The sequence below is a fragment of the Hesperophylax consimilis genome, chromosome 19 (assembly GCF_061612785.1).
Source record: "Hesperophylax consimilis isolate HC1 chromosome 19, BYU_Hcon_1.0, whole genome shotgun sequence".
NCBI lineage: Eukaryota > Metazoa > Arthropoda > Insecta > Trichoptera > Limnephilidae > Hesperophylax > Hesperophylax consimilis.
The window spans coordinates 13,803,125-13,826,873 of NC_142854.1; the positions used below are offsets into that span (position 1 = coordinate 13,803,125).

General features: G+C 33.9%; 2 protein-coding genes across 2 annotated transcripts in view; one reads left to right on the forward strand and one right to left on the reverse strand.

Annotated features, from left to right (window-relative positions):
* The window catches only part of Prip (aquaporin prip), a 145,237-nt gene extending 121,813 nt beyond the window's left edge, over positions 1 to 23,424 (forward strand). Inside the window, exons 8-9 of the mRNA XM_089643450.1 lie at positions 7,420 to 7,548; positions 21,404 to 23,424. Coding sequence (XP_089499576.1) covers positions 7,420 to 7,548; positions 21,404 to 21,436 — 162 coding nt within the window. The 3' untranslated portion in view covers positions 21,437 to 23,424. The remainder of the gene's footprint in view (positions 1 to 7,419; positions 7,549 to 21,403) is intronic.
* On the reverse strand, positions 4,915 to 6,616 carry LOC149414853 (uncharacterized). The gene is made up of 2 exons (XM_089643345.1): positions 6,580 to 6,616; positions 4,915 to 5,448 (listed from the first exon to the last, which is right to left on the reverse strand). Exons 1-2 carry the CDS (start codon positions 6,586 to 6,588, stop codon positions 4,915 to 4,917), a joined length of 543 nt encoding a protein of 180 aa, XP_089499471.1. The 5' UTR covers positions 6,589 to 6,616.
* Positions 23,425 to 23,749: the final 325 nt, after the last annotated feature.

The window sequence follows — 23,749 nt, forward strand, 5'->3', positions numbered from 1 at the left end:
AACGACATTATTACCCTGGACGTTTTTCAAAAACAAGGGGAACTAGGAAAATTCGCGGCTTCCAATGGGCAATGTTGTGCCTGAATATATTAATTCTGACGAGAAAAGGAACATAGACTCTATTTATATACCTCAATTGATAACTTTACGAAATATAAAAATACAAATATCAAATAAGTCATTTCTCAGTCTATTATATTTGTGTTAGGTCTATTGTGTCATTTACGGAACTCTTAAATGTTGACTTGAGGTAAATGGGGGTCCGCTTGTATGTACCCCCATTTGATTCTCGTGGACCCCCAAATTTTTTTCTAGCTGACATAGACCCCCAGAATGCCGATATCGACCCCTGGGGGTCCATATAAACCACTTTGGGAACCTCTGATTTATAGACGATAAAATAACACCGGTAAAGAACTTTGTCTTTGTTCGTGTCGAAAATTATTATATTTTTAATTGCATACGTCGATTTGTGTCACTACAATCTTTAAAAAGCTTTCATATGCTTTCGAACACAGTATTTTGTGTTAAAATACTCAAAAACAACAAATTCATCTGCAATCAAATGTTAAGTGGAAGTCTAGTATTTTCCGCGTAATTTGCAATATGATATGAGACATGGATTGCAAGATGTCAGAAGCTTTATGGGGTTAAATATATAAAACCTTTCAACTGAGAGGACAATGGAATTTATTTTATGCTAAAGAAGGAATTTTAATAATTAATTTTTTTTATCAACTTTTAACAAAAGTAAGGAATGATTTAACCTACTTCAACGCAAAACACAATTTGAAATCATTGTAGTTTAATTATTTAGTCACACGCCTTGTATTATTTTAGTATTTGAGTTCATCCGTTCTATTTGCAGCAATGCAGCAATAATTATTTAAAGCTCCCAACATAATAAATTTATATCAAGTTTTAACGAGAAAATCATCTCTGGCCCTCCTTGCATACGAAAATCCAAATATCTCAATATTTACTTTGCCAACAATGCATCAAGTACTACAGTGGTTCTTAACCGGTGATCTGCAAGCTTCTTTTTAAATACATCTATTTTAATTTCATTTTCGTTTTCTTAAATGATTGAATAAATAAATAAAATGAAATCTTGGAAGTGAAAATTAACCGACTTCCCGACATCCGATCATTCCCGATCCGACTTGTCGTCGATTTAATCTAGTTTTTTTTATTTTATTCGAAACACAAACAGGGCATTTAAAGTATAAGTTAAGGAGGTCATTAGCCATACCTATTTTTTTAAAAAATTATTATTGTGACAGCTGTTTCGGCTACCAATGACAATGACAAATTACAGTGTATTCTATTAACTTGTTGGCAATAACACACATACGGACATATTCCATAGACGGCCGGCATAGTCCAGTGGTAACGCATTGGACTGCCATTCCGAAGGTCGCGGGTTCGAAATAAATTTTATTTGATTAATTTGTGTTATTTCACAATTAATTAATTAAAATAATATATAGTATATTTGCGGCACGTTCCAGAGTGGAAGATACTACCAGTATCGCCCTGGTGTAAGACCACCATTCAGAATTGAAACGTTGCTCCAAATGGCCTTAGCCGTGTTTAGTGACTAGATCTGAATAGCCAGGTACTTCCCCACCTTCCTCTTTCCCTTCCCCACTTACCTTCAGCCTCACAACATCCCCCAATTGGGGATGCCATAGTCTCACTGGCTCCATACGGGAGCAGTTGGGACTCTTTTGAGGTATTCACTATAAAAAAAAAAAATATATATATATATATGAGAAGTTTTCTGAAATTAGATGACATTACAACAGTTAATGTGCGAAATATATGTCGGTCCTAAAAATATTATTAATAAAAATAGATGTATTGTGGTGAAACGAAATTTTTTTTGGTGTTGATTTTATTTCTATTTAGCTTACAGTATTTAAGTAAAAACGTAGTGCTGTATCAATAATTCCGCATACCAAATTTCTACCGATTTATTACAAGTTTTGTCGTTATATCTTTAAGTTTTTAAGTTCGAAAAAATATATATGTTATTTTTTAAGATAATATCTACCTATACATTTGTTATGCCAAAACGTTAATTATATGAATTTCCCTTGATAGAAAAAAATTGCAAAGTAAGCTCCGAAAATTATTAAAAACACGTTTTAATATCTATTTAATATGTTATAGGCATGAAAAAATTCACAGTGTATCTTTAAATGCAACTAAAGCAATTGTCGAGAGATTTTTGATCTCTTTCAAACGAGTCGTGTTTTATTAAATATTTTCACCATTTTCGCTCAACTATTATTGTTTTATTAATATTAGCGCGCTCCCTCTAACATTCGTATTTACATATCTACCTTTGAAACGATCTTTGAACGCTTACTACGAGGCCTTAAGGCAGTTTTAATTACACAAACGTCGCGGTTATCAAGTTACGTTTGTCACTGTTCCAACCATATTTACACCGCGAAATATGTTACTATAAGTTTGTAGAAATTCGGAATGCGGGTGAAGAACCACTGGTTTATGTCGCACAGCATTATTGCTCGGGCAGCCAGTGTTGCCTGTTGTACTATTATTTGTAAAGCAACTTCATTTTGAAATCCGTGTTTAGTGTTTACAGCAGTAAATATTGTGTATACAAGAAGGCCTTGCTCGGCAAACATTTAAGGCTATTATGTTTGCTATCTGTGTCAGTGCAGCAATTTAATGGAACCATATAACCTAAAAGCCCAGCTACACTACTCGCGAAGTTGATCGAAGTTGACCGAATACGATAGTGTGGGCACGAACTTCATTTCGCTTCTGGCAACTTCGCTTCGCTTCGCCCGACTTCCGATTGTTGTCGGTAAATGCGCCCGAGTCAAAGGACTCGAAGCGTTACTCGCGAAGTTGCACGAGTGTGTGGGCACGCACTTCGAACTTCGGCTAACTTCGTCGAGGACTTCGTCGAAGCGTCGAAGCGAGTAGTGTAGCTGACACTTAAGCGGCCGCTACACTACTCGCTTCGGCGCTTCGACGAAGTCCTCGACGAAGTTAGCCGAAGTCCGAAGTGAGTCCCCACACACTCGTGCAACTTCGCGAGTAGCTCAGTCTCTCGGAGTCCGTGCACTAGGCAACATGGACGTTCAAGTGGCAGCTGCCGTCGCAATGTGCACTCTCGCTTATTATAACTACGTGCAAATTCATCACAAGAAAATAAAAAAAACAACGAAAAAAAAGAAGATGGTGGATGATTGCAATGCACAGGAACAGAACTAGGTTAGTGAAATAAACAAAGTAAGTACTTACAATGAATTTTTAAATTACTTATTTATTTTAATCATTCAATTATATTTTTGCAGACATACTATGGCGCAACAATTCCTTGAACTCACTCAAGAACGATCTGGGGAATTCGAAAATTTTCACCGAATGTCATTGCGTGATTTTAATCTTCTACTTTCTAAAGTAGAACCTATTATCTCCAAAAAAGATACGCATTTAAGAGAAGCCATACCTGCTAAAATTCGTTTAGCAATTACTTTAAGATTTTTAGCAACTGGTGACAGTTATAGAAGCCTACACTTTTTATTTAAAATTTCAAGCCAGTTAATTTCAAAAATTGTGGTCGATGTCTGCAAAGCTCTTAACGAGGTTCTCAAGGAGGAAATAAAGGTAACAGTTTTAATTTTAGTATACACATTTATTGAAAATTAAAATAATATTGTAATCCACATGTATTGAGGCTGTGTCAGCCAGCCATCAGCATCATATCGCACATACATATTCTGAACAACAGAGTAAGAAAACTAACATATATATTGAGATGTTTAACCCTTTAGAGAAGAGATATTTTAAACGAAAAATTACTTAGAACCACATACTTTGCTTTCTGTTTATACAATACAACATTATAGAATGGGGCGGTACATTTACAAATCAAACACAAACAATTTACATATCACAAAAAGTAATTATAAAAACTATTTTAAAAAAAACCTACTCATATTCGACAGAAATCTTATTCAAACGATTTAAGGTCAGAAAATTAAGTGCATTATACTTTTACCATGCAACATTACAAATTTATAAAGATAGTATTCAAAATAAAACTGCACCCTTTAAAAATAACAGAAATCGACTATCTCTCTATTAAATCAGGGCTGTGTCAGTAAGACATCTAATAACAATTTAGGGAAAAATAATAATTTTTATATATAATTATTAGATAACACTCTTCTGTCTGATACCTGAAGTAAGTGCATAGTTTAGATTCTGTGGTAAATTATGAATAGAATGGTATTATACCTAACATTGATAATTGCGATAGAGGTATGTTATTATAGCCTTCTTATAACTATATTCCGCGCAGTTGAACACATCTACTATATGTATCTTATATGAATAAAAAAAAAAAAAACTATACTTTTATAACAGAAATATAATATATTTTACAAATTTATATATGTATATATATACACATATAAAGTTGTCTGATAATGAAAGAGAGGATTTAATGCTTGACATGACATTCATGCCTTATTTCGAAAATGGCATTTTGAAATCCTCTACACCAGATACAGCGAAACATCCAACATATACCTTGAATCAGTCTAATGAAGGGCAATATATTTTTATCCAACAATCGAACGAAAACATATATATATTGGGTATAGGGTTATTGAGCCTCATAATATGCTTGACTTATTATATCACTCCCAGCTGTGTTCTGGTCTGAGACAAATTGAGTTTGGGTTAAATTAGAGGTTACATTTTGCGAAGATTGATGAAATACATTAGGGGTATTATGGGCTGAAGAAATATTACGGGCTGGTCTAAATACTTCATCACTTAAAATACGAATCCTTGAAGAGTTTTGATTAATATTAGCGTTTTCGTTCGATTGTTGAATAAAAATATATTGCCCTTCATTAGATTGATTCAGATATGATGGGGCGGTTCTGAAAGTGATGAGTGTGGCCTGGGAGATACCAATGTACCACTAGAATACATTGCAGCATTTTCAGATCTAGGTCGCTTCAAGGTATATGTTGGATGTTGCGCTGTATCTGGTGTAGAGGAACGTAATGTTTCAATAGATGTGCGTCTTTCAAAATGCGCTTTTCGAAATAAGGCATGAATTTTAAACATTAAATCCTCTCTTTCACTATCGGAAAACTTTCTTAGCTTTTTGGCCACCAGTTTTCCGAATATATCACACTGATCATCTTCAGCGTCATCTTTTGCTGGCCTATTTATCACCTTATTTAAATTATTAAATGCCTCAGCCATTTGCTTGCTGGCAATTTGTAGCTCGGGTGAGTCACGACGCCTGGCGGTTTTATTCTGAAGTGGCATTGGATCAGATGTCTCCGTCGAATTTTGAATTTCCATTGGGGGCGGCGAAGTTATTGGTACTGATGAATATGAAGGATCATCTTCTCGTTCATCTGGGCCACTTTCATTATTTCGATCCTGCAATAAAAATCAAATATAATTGTGAATATTTTTTGATTGCAGATGCCGAGCAATTAACAGCAGTGGTTAGAAGTTGAAAACGGATTCAAGAATAATTTTCCACATGCTCTTGGTGCAATGGACGGAAAGCACATTGTTATACAATGTCCAGATAACTCTGGCTCCGAGTTTTTTAATTATAAGAAGACATTCAGTGTAGTACTATTAGCTTTAGTCGACAGTAACTATAATTTTATGTATGCCGACATCGGTAGTCAAGGGAGGATAAGCGATGGAGGTGTATTCAAAAATTCTTCATTATGGAAAAAAATTACATCTGACAAGCTTAACTTTCCTAAACCATGCCGATTATCCAGTACTGAAAATGTCGAAGTACCCTACTTTTTTTTGGCTGACGGAGCATTTGCTTTACATAATAATATAATGAAACTGGTTCTCATAATATCGGTTCACCAAAACTTGGAAAATGTTTTTGGTGTTTTAGCATCCAGGTTCAGAATATTTAGAAAGCCCATTGATATAAATCTACAGAACATTCCCGTTATTACAATGACATGTCTCTTATTGCATAACTTTCTCAAAAAAAGTAATAATTCATCTCACATATATATGCCTCCTGGCACTTTAGATACATATAATAGCCACGGAGTTTTAATTCAACAGGGAACTTGGCGGCAAAACATGGACAATAACTCTGCTTTGAGAAATTTACCACAAATTCCGCGTAGATCAATTTCGTCTGCCGTTCAGTTAAGAGATTATTTAGCAGATTATTTTAACAGAAATTAAGTTTTGTTGTTAATGTGATGTAGGTATTTACTGTTAAAGTATAGTACAGAAGGCACCACATCAAGCTACCCCTCCCTCTACTCTATCTAATCTCTGGTAATAAAAACAAAATGCAACTAAAAGCGTTAGCTTAATGTGTCGCCTACTGTACAAATAATAATATAGTGCGAAAAATGTTTGATCAAGTGTGTAGGTATTTTAGTCTTATCAATATGTCAGTAGGCGCCATATAGTAAGCTACCCCTCTCTCAACTTTAATCTTTGGTAATAAGAAATATACAACGTACATGAAAGTAATGAATGTTTATAACTGTGCTTATTAATAAATAAATTACTTACCGTACTCATTGTTGTTTTACATTTGTACACCCGTCCCAAAAAGTTATCCATATAGTCAAACGCAAACCATACTGGACGATAAACATCGTCCACGCCGGCACCAGATTTGATTGAGGCTTCTCTCTTTCTATGGTAGCCCCGGTAAGTCGCGATGAGCGATTCCTTTTTTTTTTCAATTCTCCCACCGAAATTTGTAAAATATCTTGAATGCGCATCCAAGCATCATTAATTTTGTTTTTATCTTTATGGTCCCTTTCAATTGGGTCCCAAATAACCGCCTCGGATTGTTTCTAGGAACAAAAGAATTAGGTCCTGTGACCACAGTGTAGAAGCCATATTTTATTACGTATAGTCACTATGACTCTGCGCACGCACAACCACCAAACACGACGTCTCGAAGCGAACTGAAGTGAACCGAGTAGTGTGGGCAGACACTTCGTGTTCGAACTCCGGGACGCTTCGAGTCCTTTGACTCGGGCGCATTTACCGACAACAATCGGAAGTCGGGCGAAGCGAAGTGAAGATGCCCGAAGCGAAGCGAAGTTCGTGCCCACACTATCGTATTAGGTCAACTTCGATCGACTTCGCGAGTAGTGTAGCTGGGCTTTTAAAGATAGGACGAGCATCAGATACCGAATAACTAATCACTCTCTACAAATAGTATGCATACTACGTTTGTTATTAGGTCGGTATAGTCCAACAACAACAACAAACATTTTGAGACGATGGAGGGCTCAAACTAAGCTGTAGGTAAAAGGGTGTAGGAGATAAGTCTTGACTCGTGTAATACTGCCAGTCTAGAATGAATATTTTTACTAATTTGTATGTATTACCTTGCAGGTTTACTGGGTGGGTCCCATCCTGGGTGGTGTCGCAGCTTCCCTAATCTACACACAAGCCTTCACTGCCCCTGAGCCCCAGGCATCCACCCATCAGAAGTACTCCACCGTCATGCTCGATGAGAAGGAGGTTAGTATTCAACCCCCACTGTCATTCTAAACAAACTAACCAACTAACCATCACGCCGTTAGGCAGGGGTGGGCAGAGAGAATAGACCAAAACACATAACTCTATCTCGGGTAACACTCCTTGCCTCATTCACATTCTTGCATTATTTTCTATTATTCTGATTGTTGACGTGACTCCATCAAAGCGATTCCCCCGAGACAATCCAAGGAGGTTTGTGATTCACTTGATTGCGCCCTTAATTTATATATTATCCTTGCACCTAACATTGAACCCAACCTAACCTAACCACTATACTTAATTTTTTTCGGATCTCCTCATTAACAGGCCTTATTAAAAGAACATGAATTTATTAATGTTTTATAGATTTGCCTTAATAAAGAAAGAAAAATCAAGTTAACCGATAAACGAACCGAATTATATCAAGTAGCCAATAATGCCAAAAGACTAGCGATGGGTCTTGAATTATTTTATTATTTATCGGGAGCCACGGTACCAGCTCAATATTTTCATATGGCTCAAAGAGTCGACTGAGCAGTTGCTCAATTGAACGATGGCTCGATTGAACGACGGCTCCATTGAAGACGGCACAATTGAACGACGGCTCAATTGAACGACGGCTCAATTGAACGACGGCTCAATTGATCGACGGCTCATTTGAACGAAAGCTCAATAGAACGACGGCTCAATTGAACGACGGCTCAATTGAACGACGGCTCATTTGAACGATGGCTCATTTGAAGGACGGCTCATCAGAACGACGGCTCAATTGACGACCCGGTTAAGCAACTCTGGGTTTCTCGGTCTGTTGGCTAAGATGAATCTATTCTTATCAGCTTAGTTATAGAAAATAATAATAATTATTATTATATAATTAATGGTTGGTATTTCTAAATTATGAGTAAGTCCTTTTAGAGCTGTCTTTCTCAAAGTGGACGATAACTCCCCCTTGTGGGCGCTGGAGGCTGTCGAAGGCTCAAAGAAAATTAGGGGGCGTTCAGGAAATCTAGAGGGGCGACGGAATTTAATAATAGTAGTTTATATAATTTTACTTTTTTATAACAAAACTGTACCCTGGGTTACAGCCAAACCCCCTAGATCACAAGGCCGGGACAATCATTCAAACTTTTAACTTGTAACTTAACTCTAACTAACTCTAACTTGAGGTTTTGGTTACGGTCGGTTGTTTTACGATTTCTGAGAGCATTCCCATCGTCGTATCTGTGTGAACGTGGATTTAGTGCTGTAGCAACGTTTCTAACTAAAAAAAGAATCGGCTGCTTATTACTGAACGCGGCGACTTACAGCTGTTTTTAAGTTAATTCGAGTCTGATATTAACAAACACGTCGAAATGCATCAGATTCATCCTTCACATTAGAGAAGTTTTAAAATAAAACCCCCCCTTTTTATGTTAGTAAAAATACTTTTAAACATGATTAAGTGGAGTTTTATATCCTCTAATTGAAACATTCTTTGATCTCAGAAATAATATATGGGTCACCCTATCTATCATATTCATATCATAATGCATGTTTCAAAATATTATTGAATACATTATAATATATATTCGCAATAACTGTTTTTATGACAGATGATATTATGTAAAAAGTAAGCTAAAAATTAAGGGCACTAGATTTTTTTTAAATCTCAAAGTGGGCGGTGGTCGAAATGAGTTTGAGAACCTGTGTTTTAGAGTATTGAGTATTCCATTGAAGATTTTTTCACAAAAAGGCGCTGTATAAATCATCCAAAAAAATTTTCGTAACTAATGATAAGATATCATGAAATAAAATGTGAGATTTTTTCCGCAGAATTTTCAGGAAAATTCGTGGTTGACATCATGATAATATATTTGTAATTTACTAAAAGTTTTCTGTTTTCACTTCATAAGAATTACTTTTTACCAATAATTTGTAGAGAATTCTTAATAAATTAGCATTATATTTTATATTTATCTCCTTGCACGGTCATTCGTAAAGTTTTAACACACATACGCCACAGAAACCTCATTCCTATAGCATTAAAATAAAATAGATTTCATTTAAATTTTAATAAGTTTTAGAAATAATAATAAATCAAGTAATCTCTAAAAAATCGTCTGTGTTGTTCAGGTCGTACGGAAACTCGAGGTAATCGCTGAAGTGGATTGAATCTGCACCTCATTTGGAAAACATAAGGTTAATTTTCTAAGCTAGTATGATTTAACCAACCTAAAGCTTTTTTATTATTAAATTATTTAAGCCATAACAAATAATAATAATAATATAATCTTATTTAAAAAGCTATCACAATCAGCTTAATACGCTACAAGACCCTAATAACGGGGGTTTGCTCGAGTATTACATTTTAATTAATTCATACGAAGTCGTAAAGGAAATATGTTTATTTTTTTAGAAGGATCGCTACGGATGTAAGTGACTTATATTTAAAATCAATAAAAACAGTACCTTATCATTAAAATGTTTTTCAACTATAAAATTAGTGTAAGCACCAGATTTTATTTTTCTAGACGGTGAATTGGTAACTTTCCGAGGGATTCCTCTAGAAAGATCGTAAGAGTATTTATTAATGCGTTCATCAGAAATAATTCACATAAACCCCCAGAAATATCAATTTTCTAGGCCTGCTCGAATATTTGTTTAACTTGCGTCGTTAAAATTCCCACTTTATTTTATAGATTTGCTAGAGCAAATTCAACCGTAGATCTGTCCAATACACGAAGGCCGCGCGTCGCATATTTTTGTGCACGGCTTCTTCACTTACGTCGTTTTTATTTATTTATTTACGCCCTGGTGGGCTTTTACAAAAGTAGTTAACAAGTAATACAGTTGTGTTACATAGTTTACAATAAATTATGATTTTTGATTAAATTAAGGTAAATTCAAATTAATAGTGTGGATTACGGAAAGCTAAATATGTATTAAGGAACATATAAATATATAAAAACAAAAGTGTATTCACTACGGAGTTGTGAATTCATACATCTCAGTTAAATGATTAAAAAGATTTCGTTTTATAACTAATACGGAATCTTTAAACATGTCTACAATATTCCCAAATTTATTACCAAAATGATGTAGTCTATTTATAGGTGTATGAGCTTCATAGTTGGTTTTAAAATTGTCACAGAAAAATGTAGCACTTTGCCTCGTATTTCTAGTCGGTACGTAAAATTTTATTTTGGCGAGAATTTCAGGGTTGTCAATGGAATTATTAATAATTTTATTTAAAAGTACAAGGTCAGAGATGATCCGCCTATCTGCGTTATTAAGTTAATTCTGTTTGTTTACATTCAAACTACGAAAAAAATCATAGATGCAATGACGTTACAATATATATAGACGCGCTGTAAAAATCTCACTGGCAAACAAAAAGCACGTCAATTGGAGTTCTTTCGATTTTCGTAGTTTTAGTACTAAACTGTCACGCGCAGTGATGCCATTCTTAGCGAAATTTCGGTAGATGTTCCGATTTCCGATCTGATATTGAGGTGATATTTCACAAAAACTAAATTATCCAAATATTATTCATAGAAAATCTACCGATGTTTTGATATATTGAACAAAGAGAGTGAGAGAGCTCCTGGAAAAAGGCACCTTTCTCTTTCATAATGAGTTTGTAATAATGGTTGTTGGAAAAATAAGAATTTTAGGTTAGTTTTTAATAATTATTTGCAAGGGAACATGGCTGCAATATGGGTATGGAAAATCTATAGATATTCATAGAAAATCTACCGAAATTTAGGTAATTTACCTTTTTTTTTAAATCGACCCTCATAGAAAATGTTGCGAAAATGATGAAATTATGAAATCTAAATTGAATTGAAGTCATCAGCTTCTAAAAGCTAATTTTTGTACTAAACCCAATCATGCAAAATCAGCATTTCAGTGATGGTTAGGTGATTTTCTAATGAAAATGGCGCTATACAAATAATCCAATCATTATTGATTGCCCCGATATAACTATTCGACATTTGACGATCTACCGGCTTTCGTTACGAATCTCCCGAATTTTTCAACCCTCAATATCGTGTGCTCCTCTTTGTTAAATGTCCTTAAAAAGTGCGATAATGCCCTAACGTGTATGAGAAAATATTTTCATTACTCGACACACCATAGTAAAAAACAAGAAATTAGATTTTGCTCTTCCCGAAGTTTTTCAGCGCTAGTAGAGAAAGTGGGATAGCGAACGTAGCAACACATAAGTATAAAAAGGACAACCTAATAGCAGTAGGTCGTCTAATACAGTATTTCGTGATCGTCTTATAGTGTAAGCGAGTAAAGCGTATCTTGTCATCTCAGTCACACCCGTAATGTAGAATGTAGTATTTGACGCAAATACGAAAAGGCCGCCCGAAATCGTTCATTTCGTTCATACGTACATATGATTTGAATGTTTTTTGAAGTTTGAATTAAGAATTTGTTTCTTACTTGCCACATTTTATCTTGAGTTTGTGAGACAATAGCAAATCTACACGCATTGTAACGTCATTGCATAGATGCTATTACGTAAAAATTTGTGTAATTTATTTATAAATATTTTGCTTTTTATCAAATGAAGGAACCGTTTTCTGGCTTTATAACTAAATAAAATGCTTTTTGACCCTAAGATCTTATCCGAAATTATTTTAAAATGTGTTTAGGGTAGGTAGGTATTTAAATTTTATCAAGAATCTTTTTGAAAACCTTACCTAACCGCAGCTGAAATTATCGAAATAGGTACATATTATATCTATAAAATATTATATATTATTGTATAAATTTATACATATCGACTTGCTATAATTATACCAAACTTATTCTAAATATTATCATAAAGTTGTAATGATTCAGTTAATGACATGGCTTTTGCAGATATGAAAATATACATTTTTTTAAATTTCAAATTCAAAATATTAAGAGGAAGCTACAAGCCAAAATTTTTTATATTCTTGGTATACCTTATATTGTAGATAATAGGCATTAAAATCGCTTGACAAACGGAATGCCAAATCACTATTTTGATTAATCTTTATAACGAATTGGTGTACATTAAGAATACCAAAAAACAAGCTTTAGATAAATTGAAGGTTTTCCTATCGCTTCGATTGAGTAGAATACAAATAAAAATAGAAATTACTCAATAAAAAATATAAATGTAAGCTACTAAAAAAAATATTTTTTCCATAGAAATGTATGAACGCGTAAAGGAAACTATTTAAAAAAAATACAGTATTATAGCTAAAATTATTTGTGACAATTTCACTTGATTGACTTTGTTTGCTTTCTTGTAAAATTATTTGCAAAATAAATAAAAACCACTTTTTTGCTTGAAATCGAACGTTTCTAGATTCAGTTTGTCAAGCGATTTTGATGCCTATTACCTACGATATAAGGTACACCAAGAATATACAAATTTTTGGCTTGTAGCTTCCTCTTAATGGAACTAACACATCTTTGCTGTATTAACCTTAACCTTGAAAAGTTATTATTATATTTTTCATCGTATAATCCACTTTTAACGTAATCAAGAACATTTTGTTTGCTAGGATTTAACGAATTCATATCATATTTAGCCAACAAGCTGTCAATGTTTTTTGGCATCCTGAAAAACGACTTAAGAGTGTTTTTTTCGTTTGTAATTATTATGTCCATAAACTGCACACACAGAACCCATTTTTGGAACTTTATTACATATTTTTTATGCAAACACAAATTAGAGAGTGCAAAATACTGTCAGTAAATAAATTAGATCTAAAATTCCCACAACTCTGCACTCACTCAAATAATATGTAGGTACTATAAACATGTCTTAAATCAGTTAAAATAATAATTCTTGTACATATATAATTACACATCATAGAAACAAATAAAAAATAAGATGCTTACATAACTTATCTCTTATATTGTAAACATGAAAGTAATTTCCACAGTTATATGAATTTATAGTTATGTATTTGCGTTACTTTACCTACTTCATATGAACTAAATATATCAATTTGATTGTCCTGAAACGGGAAACCTTCCCAGTTGGACAGTCAAAGATTCATTATTCTGTAATTGTATTTTTAGTATCTAATAAATAAATAATTTTAATTTGCCGCCATTATTTGCGCCTACTAGCGCCTCTAGCGGCCAGTGTTGTTATTTTTTTCAATATTTTAATGGCGTGGGACGTATTATTAAATATTATTCTGTATTTGGTTTATTGACAGTTTTCTTCTTTACTAACACCAATCTATTCCGAGTAGGAATTATAGCAGAGATATTTCTGTGATAATTAACAAAATAACATTTTATTTTCCAAGCAACAAACCGATGCCAAAGTGTGGACGGTTCAGGAGGACAGCGTAAGTATTAATTATAGCACTGTAGAATGTGATTATTTTTCGTAGCATTTATCATCGAGATACGTTAAATTAAAGATTGCGTAAAATAGTGGAATTAGCGATCAGCTGACATCTGTACTCAAAATTCCGAAGCTCTATTCGGAGAAAGGTTTGAATCTCGGCCAACAAATATAAATATTCAGAATTAGTTGAAATTTCAGACTGAAATTGGTTCCTGCATACCAGGTTTTGTAAAAAGTGCCTTTTTTTTACAAAATTGAATATACACCGTACAATTATTAATACCACGTTAGATGTGGTATTAATAATTGTGATGTGGAAGAAATTGAAACCTGTTAAGTAGGTACTTTATTCAGGCTCAATGTGGGGTAAATAGTTGTTTATCAGTTGTGTAAAATTTAAACACGTTTATCATTAAGGCCTTTTAATATATATATATATCTGAAGTTGGGGTGTTTTAAATTCTATCACGTTGAATAACGACCAAATTGACGATAAGGGCCATTTTGAATTTGTGACCAGAAAATTTCAATCAGCTGTCAGACCTCACAATTATATGTTATATTGCGCATTATTAAATTTAAAACCTCCCGAGTTTATTCGGAAACACATCTGATTAGGGTATTTTAAAATGCTTGTGCAATTATGGAGGACTTGGCTTTAAATGACTATAATAGGTATCGTCTCATACGAAGCGTCTCGACTTCTGGGTAAATACCCGACGCATTAGCTAGCATTACCTATATTATTATCACTAAATGCTATATAAATGCCATGTTATTATTATTATCATTTATAAATAATATTTGTCTAAGCTCTAACATCGATGTTTTTTCGGATTCACTGCTTAAATTTGAAAGTACCATCATGTCAATAATATTATAAACTGTTCTATGTGCATACATATACACACACTCACACATATACATACACCTATACACTACACATGTCACCCGGTAATTACCGAATATACATCTCTAAATAGTATTAAACAAAGTCGTTAACCGTGTCTGTCTGTTTGTGCGCTTAGTTCTTCTGAACTACGCAACAGATTTTGATAGGGTTTTCACTATCATTTAGAGAATTTCTCCCAGAAGATTTATGTATATAATAAATGCATATAATATTTGTAGAAAGTAGATAAAAGTCTATGTTTTGTAATCAAGTCGTAAAAAATATGTTTTCGGGCGCTTACATTGCTAACGCTGGCTAAACCTTGTGAGATATATCAAAACAATGTACTACGGAATTTTATATCTTAAAAAGGTCTATAGAAAAGTCCGCGATGGCATATGTCTATCTCCTAACGATGACACCAAGCAAAGCCGGTTACAGGTCAGCTGGTACGACATAAGAGACATTACAAGGCAACAAATCATAGGTACCTTGAAATATTTAATATCTGTAAATGGTTTCATCACTGTAGCCCACAGACATAGGAATTAATAGACGAGAAGATAATGGCGAGGGGTAAAATCAACTGTTGAAGAACGAAGGGGGTTAAGCTGACTGTGATTCGTCAATAAATCAATCTGACAGTAAATAGGCATCTCGCATTATAATATCACCATTTAGTTCTTAAAAGTAAAATCTGCTTTTGAATGAATAGACATTTTTACATGGGAGCGCAAATTACTCGCCACGTTATGAACTAATTTGCGAAGTCCAAATTCGGCAAAGTAAATTTCTTCTGTTTGCAGAGTCGTAGTTAGTTTCAGAGTATTTAGTTAAGACACTTTTACAAATGTTTCATAATTTACTTACCCCAGTAAACAACGATGAGCACACTTGAGAATCGCTACATTGTGATGTGATAGTATATGTTTCTAAAGCTGATCCATATAATACGGTGTGAATAAACTTAAAATAAAGTAAAATAATGCTTACTTATGTAATACGACAATTGGGTTTATTCTCTTTTTCACATCTATTTTTACAAGTTTTTATATCACAAGTCAACATTTTGCCGTGTTATTTCGTAAAATGAACCGATGATGCCTCGACCATAGTTCGCACAAGAATGATGACGTCACGTTTTCAAATTTCACTTGAGGCCATACGCGAGCACAGCCGGCTCCAATGGAACCGGTATGGGGAGTGGGGATAATACGCTTTTAATCACTTAGGGCAGGTCTACTAATATTCATATGTCTATGCTGTAGCCAATAATTTACTGTTTGTTTCTTGAATAAAAAATAAATATATCTAATTATTTTATATCCGACGGTGAGAGATTCCGTAACAATATTCAAGAACCGACCCTTTATTATGTCTTTGGCCCCGAACCAAAAGACAATGGCGACATCTATTGTTGAATTTAATTAATTGCTCTTACCAAACGATTTCTGACTAAATGAGTTTACAGACAAACACTTTATTGACTGATAAAAATAACTATTTACGTTGATGGCGCCAGCTGCTGTTCGCAAATGTTATACAAAATATTTAACAAAAAAACAACAACAGCTTTCAAGCGATAAGTTTGCAGTGGCCAAATGAGGAACTAGGAAAGGACGAGAAATTATTACAATACTTTACCCGCAAAGCATTTTTAATAATATTATAGCAAAAATAAAATTAAGATATAATATGTTTTCCTGGACAATTTTATTTTTATTTCAGCTTAATATATAAATAAATAAATACCAACCGTTCAATAGCGGTGAACTAAAAAGAAAATAACAGACTTTGAGTCAAGTTAACCCCTTCAGTACCGCACTTTTGTTTCCACAAATAGACCATATTTTATGCTTGATTACACCTTAAATAATTATTTGAAAATGTTTGGTGTATATCTATACGTATATACATATACACCTAAAATAAGATGTAAATAGCGCATTCGAAATACACAGAAAACATTGAAAACTGAACAAAAGTGTTGAAAGTACTGAAGGGTAAAATAATTATTCTAGGTAATAAGGGTTCTTTGGAAAGGAATATGAAAAGTTTCAGAATATCTTAACCATTGGAATGCCATCCTCCCGCGACAAATTACTCCGTAGTGTGCCAGGGATAAAATGAAAATCAAAGGATCACTATTTTTTTGTAATAACTTGTTTTTTTGAAAAAAAGTAGTTTTACTAGATAGTTGTTTAAAAATAAATTTATTAAAAAAATGTACATCTCTATTTTACGCATTTCCCCTAGGATAGCTACTATTCAGAGAAAAATGTTTATCACTAATTTTATAAAAAAATTATAATAAATATAATCGAAAATATTCTTAGGTTTTATTATGTTTTTTTAAAGCTAAATAAGTGATATTCAAAGTAAAACCTAAATTATATGAAGTTTTCCCGTTAATAAATACCGTATGGCTTTGGAAATCGTATATATAAATACACATAAATGCAAAAAAAAAGAATATAATTATTTGCACTTGACGAAATGAAAGTATAAAATAATAATAATTGGATGATTTTTATAGCGCTATTTTTGTGCAAAATCACATCAAGGGCACTGTAAAAATATATAATAAATTTCTACAAATGTACATTTATTATTATTTTTATTTATTCATATTTTGGACAGGCACATAATAAACAGTGCCATGCTTACCTGGTAAGTCACTTGAGATTAACTGTATTTCCTTGCAAGGCGGATAAAAGGTTTTTTAGTATATCATTGTGATATAAAATACAATAAAAATCGTCGGCACACTTCGGGTACAAACGTCTGAATAATCCACGGTGGATTTCTTGGCACACTTAAGGTTAATAGACGGTGATTGGTATTGAGTTTGATGGTTATAATGCTCTAATCATAATGTGGTCGCAGTGTGGCCAGATTTCCGATTTTTTTTTCACATTATCGTAGCCATAATATAGGCCAGTGCAATTAGCGCCAAAAAGGGGGTCGCGATCGAAGTAATTCCGGTAGTCCCAATTTTTTTATATGTTATATAAACTGATCCCCTGATGTAAAATCTGATTTTCCGACCTTGGCGCACCTGTGCTCGCGCCGCCATTTTGAAAAAACTGGCCGAAATCGGGCCAAAATCTAGTTTTTCCAAAATATCTCATTCCCAATGCAAATTTCGGCTAAAGCATTTAACAAGTATAATAGAACATAAAATAACCTACAACTTTTGTTAATGAAAATTTCTTTTATCTCTAATAGGTACCGAGGTAGAAAGTCGTAAAGGTGCGTATATTTTTGAAAAAACAAGTTTTTTGCGCGACTAAGTTTGGTTTTTTATAAATACCTCGTTTCCAGTGGAATTTCATGAAAATTTTATTGATACCAATTATGTAGAACATAAAATTTCAAAAAAAGCAGTGCCGTTTTTATGTTTATATAGTTTTTTTACCGATATAAAGAATAAACAAATCCAGGTAGGTACGCACAGAAAATCTATCACGGTTTATTATCACGTTATTAGATTTTTTTTGCATTTTTAAATACAAACATCTATAAATTTACTATAGGGCACTTAGGTATGGGGCGGGGGCTACCCCCCACCCTTCTACTCCTCCCCTCCGGTTCCCTTCAGTTGCCGCGTGTCACGTCTTGAGCCTGGAGCGGAGCTTCACAGCGTCAGTGTCTCAGCAGCGTTCAGTTCGAAATGATTCAGTGCAATCGAGTATGAAAGATTTACAAAAGAGGGCTACTTTACGACCGACGCGCGACGGTCTCATAAATTTTGGTCAGGGATTTGGTCTGACATGACCATCGAACAAACTCTGATGAGATCGATGAAAACATCTGGAGGTTTGACCCAAGGACGGGGAATCACAGACAGTTCCATCCTTCGTTGGACTGCTGGATTCGTTTATCTGCATAACATTTGTGAGGGTATCGAGTCATTTTGTGGGATTGAATCAAGAACGTCAGAGCAACATGTAGAGATGAGGCCTGCAAGAATTAAGAGGGATGATCGAGACGTTCAAACTCTCATTGATTGGTTTGCTTGCCATGAACCATTTCCTAAAACAAACGTGATTATGTCTATTAGCAGTGGCACAATCGGGGATAGCAAAGTCACTTGTCACATGGCTGAAAAAATGGGGAAATTAGCTATGTCTAAAGTTATCAACAAAATCTTTGGAAACCTACACTTAAAATGTAATGATGCAATAGTTTCTCTTGCGGCGGTGACCAGCAGTGTCAAAAATCAGGGTGTGACTATGTCAATAGATCCATTAATGCTATTCCATCGTATGTGTATTGCCAAAAAGTCTGAAAGTGAACTTAAATAATATTTTCAATATGAACTCTCTCCTGTACCATTGTCTCTTTTCTCAGAAGAAGGCATGCGCAAAAGAACGAAGTCTAAATTTCATCATTAAACCCTCTACCAAATAATACAGAACTGGGAAGCAGTAAAATACATGTAATTGATGGAGGATATTTACTGCACAAAGTTGTATGGGGCTCGTGCTCAACCTTTTTCAGTAATTTTCCAGCAATATGTCAGATATGTACAAAATCATTATGGAGCCAATGCAGTAGTGGTATTCGATGGATACCCAGATTCTATGGAAAAGAAAAGCACTAAAGGGGTGGAAAGAGCACGGCGTGCCAGAGTTACAACTTCTGCTGAAGTTTTGTTTTTTGAAAGCATGCACCCACAGGAAAAGTTTCTGGGAAATGAGAAGAACAAGTCTCGTTTTATTTCCCTACTCAGAACCTCATTTGCACGATCTCACATAACGACAGTACATGCTGAAGAGGATGCTGACGGTCTCATAGTGAACACAGCAAATTCGTTGTCATCTCAACATGATGTAGTCATAATCGTTGGTCAGGATATTGATCTGCTAGTACTCCTCACAGCTCTCTCACCTCTCAACGTATATTACCAAAAATTTCTAACGCGTTGTACTCGAAAAAATGTTTTAAACACATTGAAATAGTTGAAAACATTTTATTACTTCATGCCATAAGTGGTTGCGATACAACTGGAGCTCCGTTCGGTCAAGGCAAACACAAATTTTGTAATATTCTTCTCAAGAACCACTCAGTGAATGAACTTGTTCGTGTATTTCAAGACCCAAAAGCAAAGACAGAAACAATCACTTTGGCTGCCGAACAACTATTTGCACTTTTGTATGGCGGCAACGAGAAATCAAATTTGGAAAATTTAAGGTACATCATTTTCGTCAAAGGAGTAAAAAAGAACAAATTCAATTTATCCAGGCTACCACCCACCAAAGATTCAGTCCAGCAACACGCTTCAAGAACATACTTGCAAGTGCAGACTTGGCTTGATCACGATAAAGATCCGACTGAATGGGGGTGGAAAAAGGATGCTGTTGGGTTACTTACTCCAGTAACAATGTTGAAGGAAGCTGCAGCTCAGGCCTTGCTGAACTTCAATCATGTCAATGTAAAAAAGGTTGCGCTGGAAAGTGCACCTGCAGAAAGTCGGGTTTGAAATGTTCCCTACTCTGCATTCATTGCAATGGAAACTCCTGCGAGAATGCTGTAGAAGCCTTCGTTGATGACGATGACAGGAATATGATGACCCAGTCGCCACAAATTTGGGTGATAAGACAGATGAAGAAGCTATTCAGGGCCAGAAGTAAGAAACTATAGTCAAGGGCTCGTACTTCTGTCTAAACTGATCTACCATTAATTTTATTTTTTGTTATGCTGACAACTTAACTAATAAAGAAAAGAATGTCAATAAATGTTAATTTTACGAAAATACCAATTTTTTATCTTTTTTATGTACCTTATCATCTTAATTGTATTAATAATCTTAAATGTATGTTGTGATTACGTTGATAGGCATGTCAGACCAAGCTGCGAGCACAAATGTAGTGGCTTGGCCTATTTTAGTGGTCTTCCCATTGGGAATGTATGGCGACCGATATGCTGAAATAGTCTATCTACTATATTTATAGCTAGGTCTGACACAGGCATGACGATTGTTGTCAACGTATATGTTCTTAGAACAATAATTGTTAAAGAAAAATAAAATCAAGGAATGCCAAGTTTAAAACACCTAACCTCAGTTTCAATTTTTGGCCTGGTTTTGGTGGATTAGAGTTTGGATACGTAATAGAGATAAAAAATAAAAATTATATACCTATTTCTTTAACGAAATTTTATTTTCTACAAAATTATTATCAATAAATTTTTCACAAAATTGTACTGGAAACGAGGTATTTATAAAAAACCAAACCTAGTCGCGCAAAAAACTTGTTTTTTCAAAAATATACGCACCTTTACGACTTTCTACCTCGGTACCTATTAGAGATAGAAGAAATTTTAATTTACAAAAGTTGTAGGTTATTTTATGTTATATTATACTTGTTAAGATATTTTAGCCAAAATTTGCATTGGAAATGAGATATTTGGGAAAAACTAGATTTTGGCCCGATTTCGGCCAGTTTTTTCAAAATGGCGGCGCGAGCACAGGTGCGCCAAGGTCGGAAAATTAGATTTTACATCAGGGGATCAGTTTATATAACATATAAAAAAATTGGGACTACCGGAATTACTTCGATCGCGAATCGCTAATTGCACTGGCCTAATACTGAAATTTATAAATTACTAATATTGTTTTTTTTCTATTTCAGATGAAGAGGCTGGACAAACGCGAAGAGGCTTAATACTTCTGTCTTCATTTCTGCAGTTTCGAGTTACTTCCAAAGTCATTAAGATACAACTAAATCTAGTTTAATTTTAGTGTATAATGCCGCCACACTCACAAGAGAGCCTTCTACAGTGCCTAAATCATTAGACAAAGCCTTATTCACGAAAAAAGTTATATATTTAGTAATTATATAAAACATTTAGTTATAATTCGAAAAATAAGCTCAAATTGAGAGTATAATACTTGCGAAATTTTACCATGAGGAATTCCTTAAAAAAAACATCTGATTTAAACGCACCAGCTTGGCTCTGACATCATCTGTACCTTCTGTCAACTTGTACCTTCGTATAGATATGATGCTAAATCATTTGGTGCAACTAATAATACTTCAAATTGGGATTAGCGCACGTTATAATCCACTCGTTCATAGATGGCGTAAATTTAATGATTAAATTATAAACCAAAATTTGAAACAGAAAAAGATACAGGGTCCCATTAGCCCTGGGTCCTGGGTTCGAGTCCTAGATGTGACCATATCTTTTTCTGTTATAGTGATTTGTTTTTGGGGTATTATGCCGTGTTGCGCTGCCTCCTTCTTTAGCCAACGTTTAGGACAGCATTGCATTGTCCATCATCAGGGCAGATGTATAATTTATAATTGTGTGAATTACATATCTGCCCTTTTTTTTAATTATTTTATGAAAATTCACTTTTTAGAAGTTATGATTGCGCACATATGTACGCAATATGAATATGAATAAATAGTTAAATAATTAATTAATGCCATCTATGAAAACGTAGAATATAACGATCGTAGCGTTTAACCTTAATACTATTGGCCGGTATATCAGTATTATTTAGTAAAGGTATCATGTGGGCTTATCTTACCTCACCAGAGAGCAACTTGGCGGGCATAAAAAGTAACTATTGGTATACCGGCCATATGTAAACGCGTTTAAATCAAATACTTGTGTGTCACACGGTGAATATTGTACAAAAAATGAAAGTTTCCTGGATTCGTTAGGTAGATTTTGTCTTATTATTTAGACATTATATTTTTGTGATAAGTCTAAAATTATACAGGGTTTTCCAATAAGAGGTGTTATTTTGAATAGCCCGCTATTTAGGTAGACGTTACTTTTGAAGCTGTCATTTTGTGACATTTGACAAGTAAAAACTACGTCATTAATAAAAATGGAACGATACACGCTTCAACAATGAATTGAAATTATTAAAATTCACTTGAGTGAATCAAATTCAAATCATCTTGATTGATGAGGCCCATTTTACTTTTTCGAAAATGAGGCTGGAGCAACAGTTACGGTGAATGGATTGCGCTATCGAGAGATGATTAATGATTTTTTATTAATGGAATTGGATGGTATTGATCTGGACAACGTTTACTTTCAACAAGACGGCGCTACGTGCCACACAAGCAACGAAACCATTGATCTTTTACGATTGAATATCAAAATAACACCTCTTATTGGAAAACCCTGTATATGTCAATATTGTTAAGTCATATTAATTTATTTTTGTATTGAGCTTAACAATTTATTTAATTAGTTTTGTGTAATTAAAATATACTTGCGAAATATAAAAAAGATTCTAAAGTGATCCTGCCTATATAAATATATGTTAACCTTATTGTTATATTTTTTTGGCTAATGACGTAATCATTTTATCAAATTAAAGCAAAATAACATTTATTTATATTTTTGAATGAGTTTTTTTAAATTTTTTGAATGTTGTACGCTTGTAAGAGTTTAAAGGCTTTGAAAAATATTTTTTTGCAAATATTTTTTACTAAAACGCGTATTCAAAATACGTAATAATTACAATATTTTAACAAAAAATATTAAAGACGCCACGAATATTTGTTTAGTAAATGTTAGAAGATATATTTTTTATATAAAAAAATAATCAATTCAATCGGTTAAGTTCGTTTTTTACAATTTCCCCACCAACAAAATGATTTGTTTTAAGTTTTAGACGTTAGGATATTATTTATAACATTTCAGTGTTTTAGTGTCTTTTGAAAATAAATAAATGTCTAAGCAAAATGTTTTTATTATTATTTTTTGTGTAAAACATGTGAAAGTGGTAGATACTCTTACTATCACCCTGGTGAAAAATCGAATCCTTGGAAATGGCTTTAGCTGCCGTGTTTGATGACCAAATCTGAATATCCAGGTACTTTCCCACCTTGCTCATTTCAGCCTATCCACATACCCCAATTGGGGATGACATAATCCCACTGGGGAGAATTTGTGTCTCTATGCATTCGCATAAAAAAGTTATTGTATAATCAATTATGGTTTCGTCATGC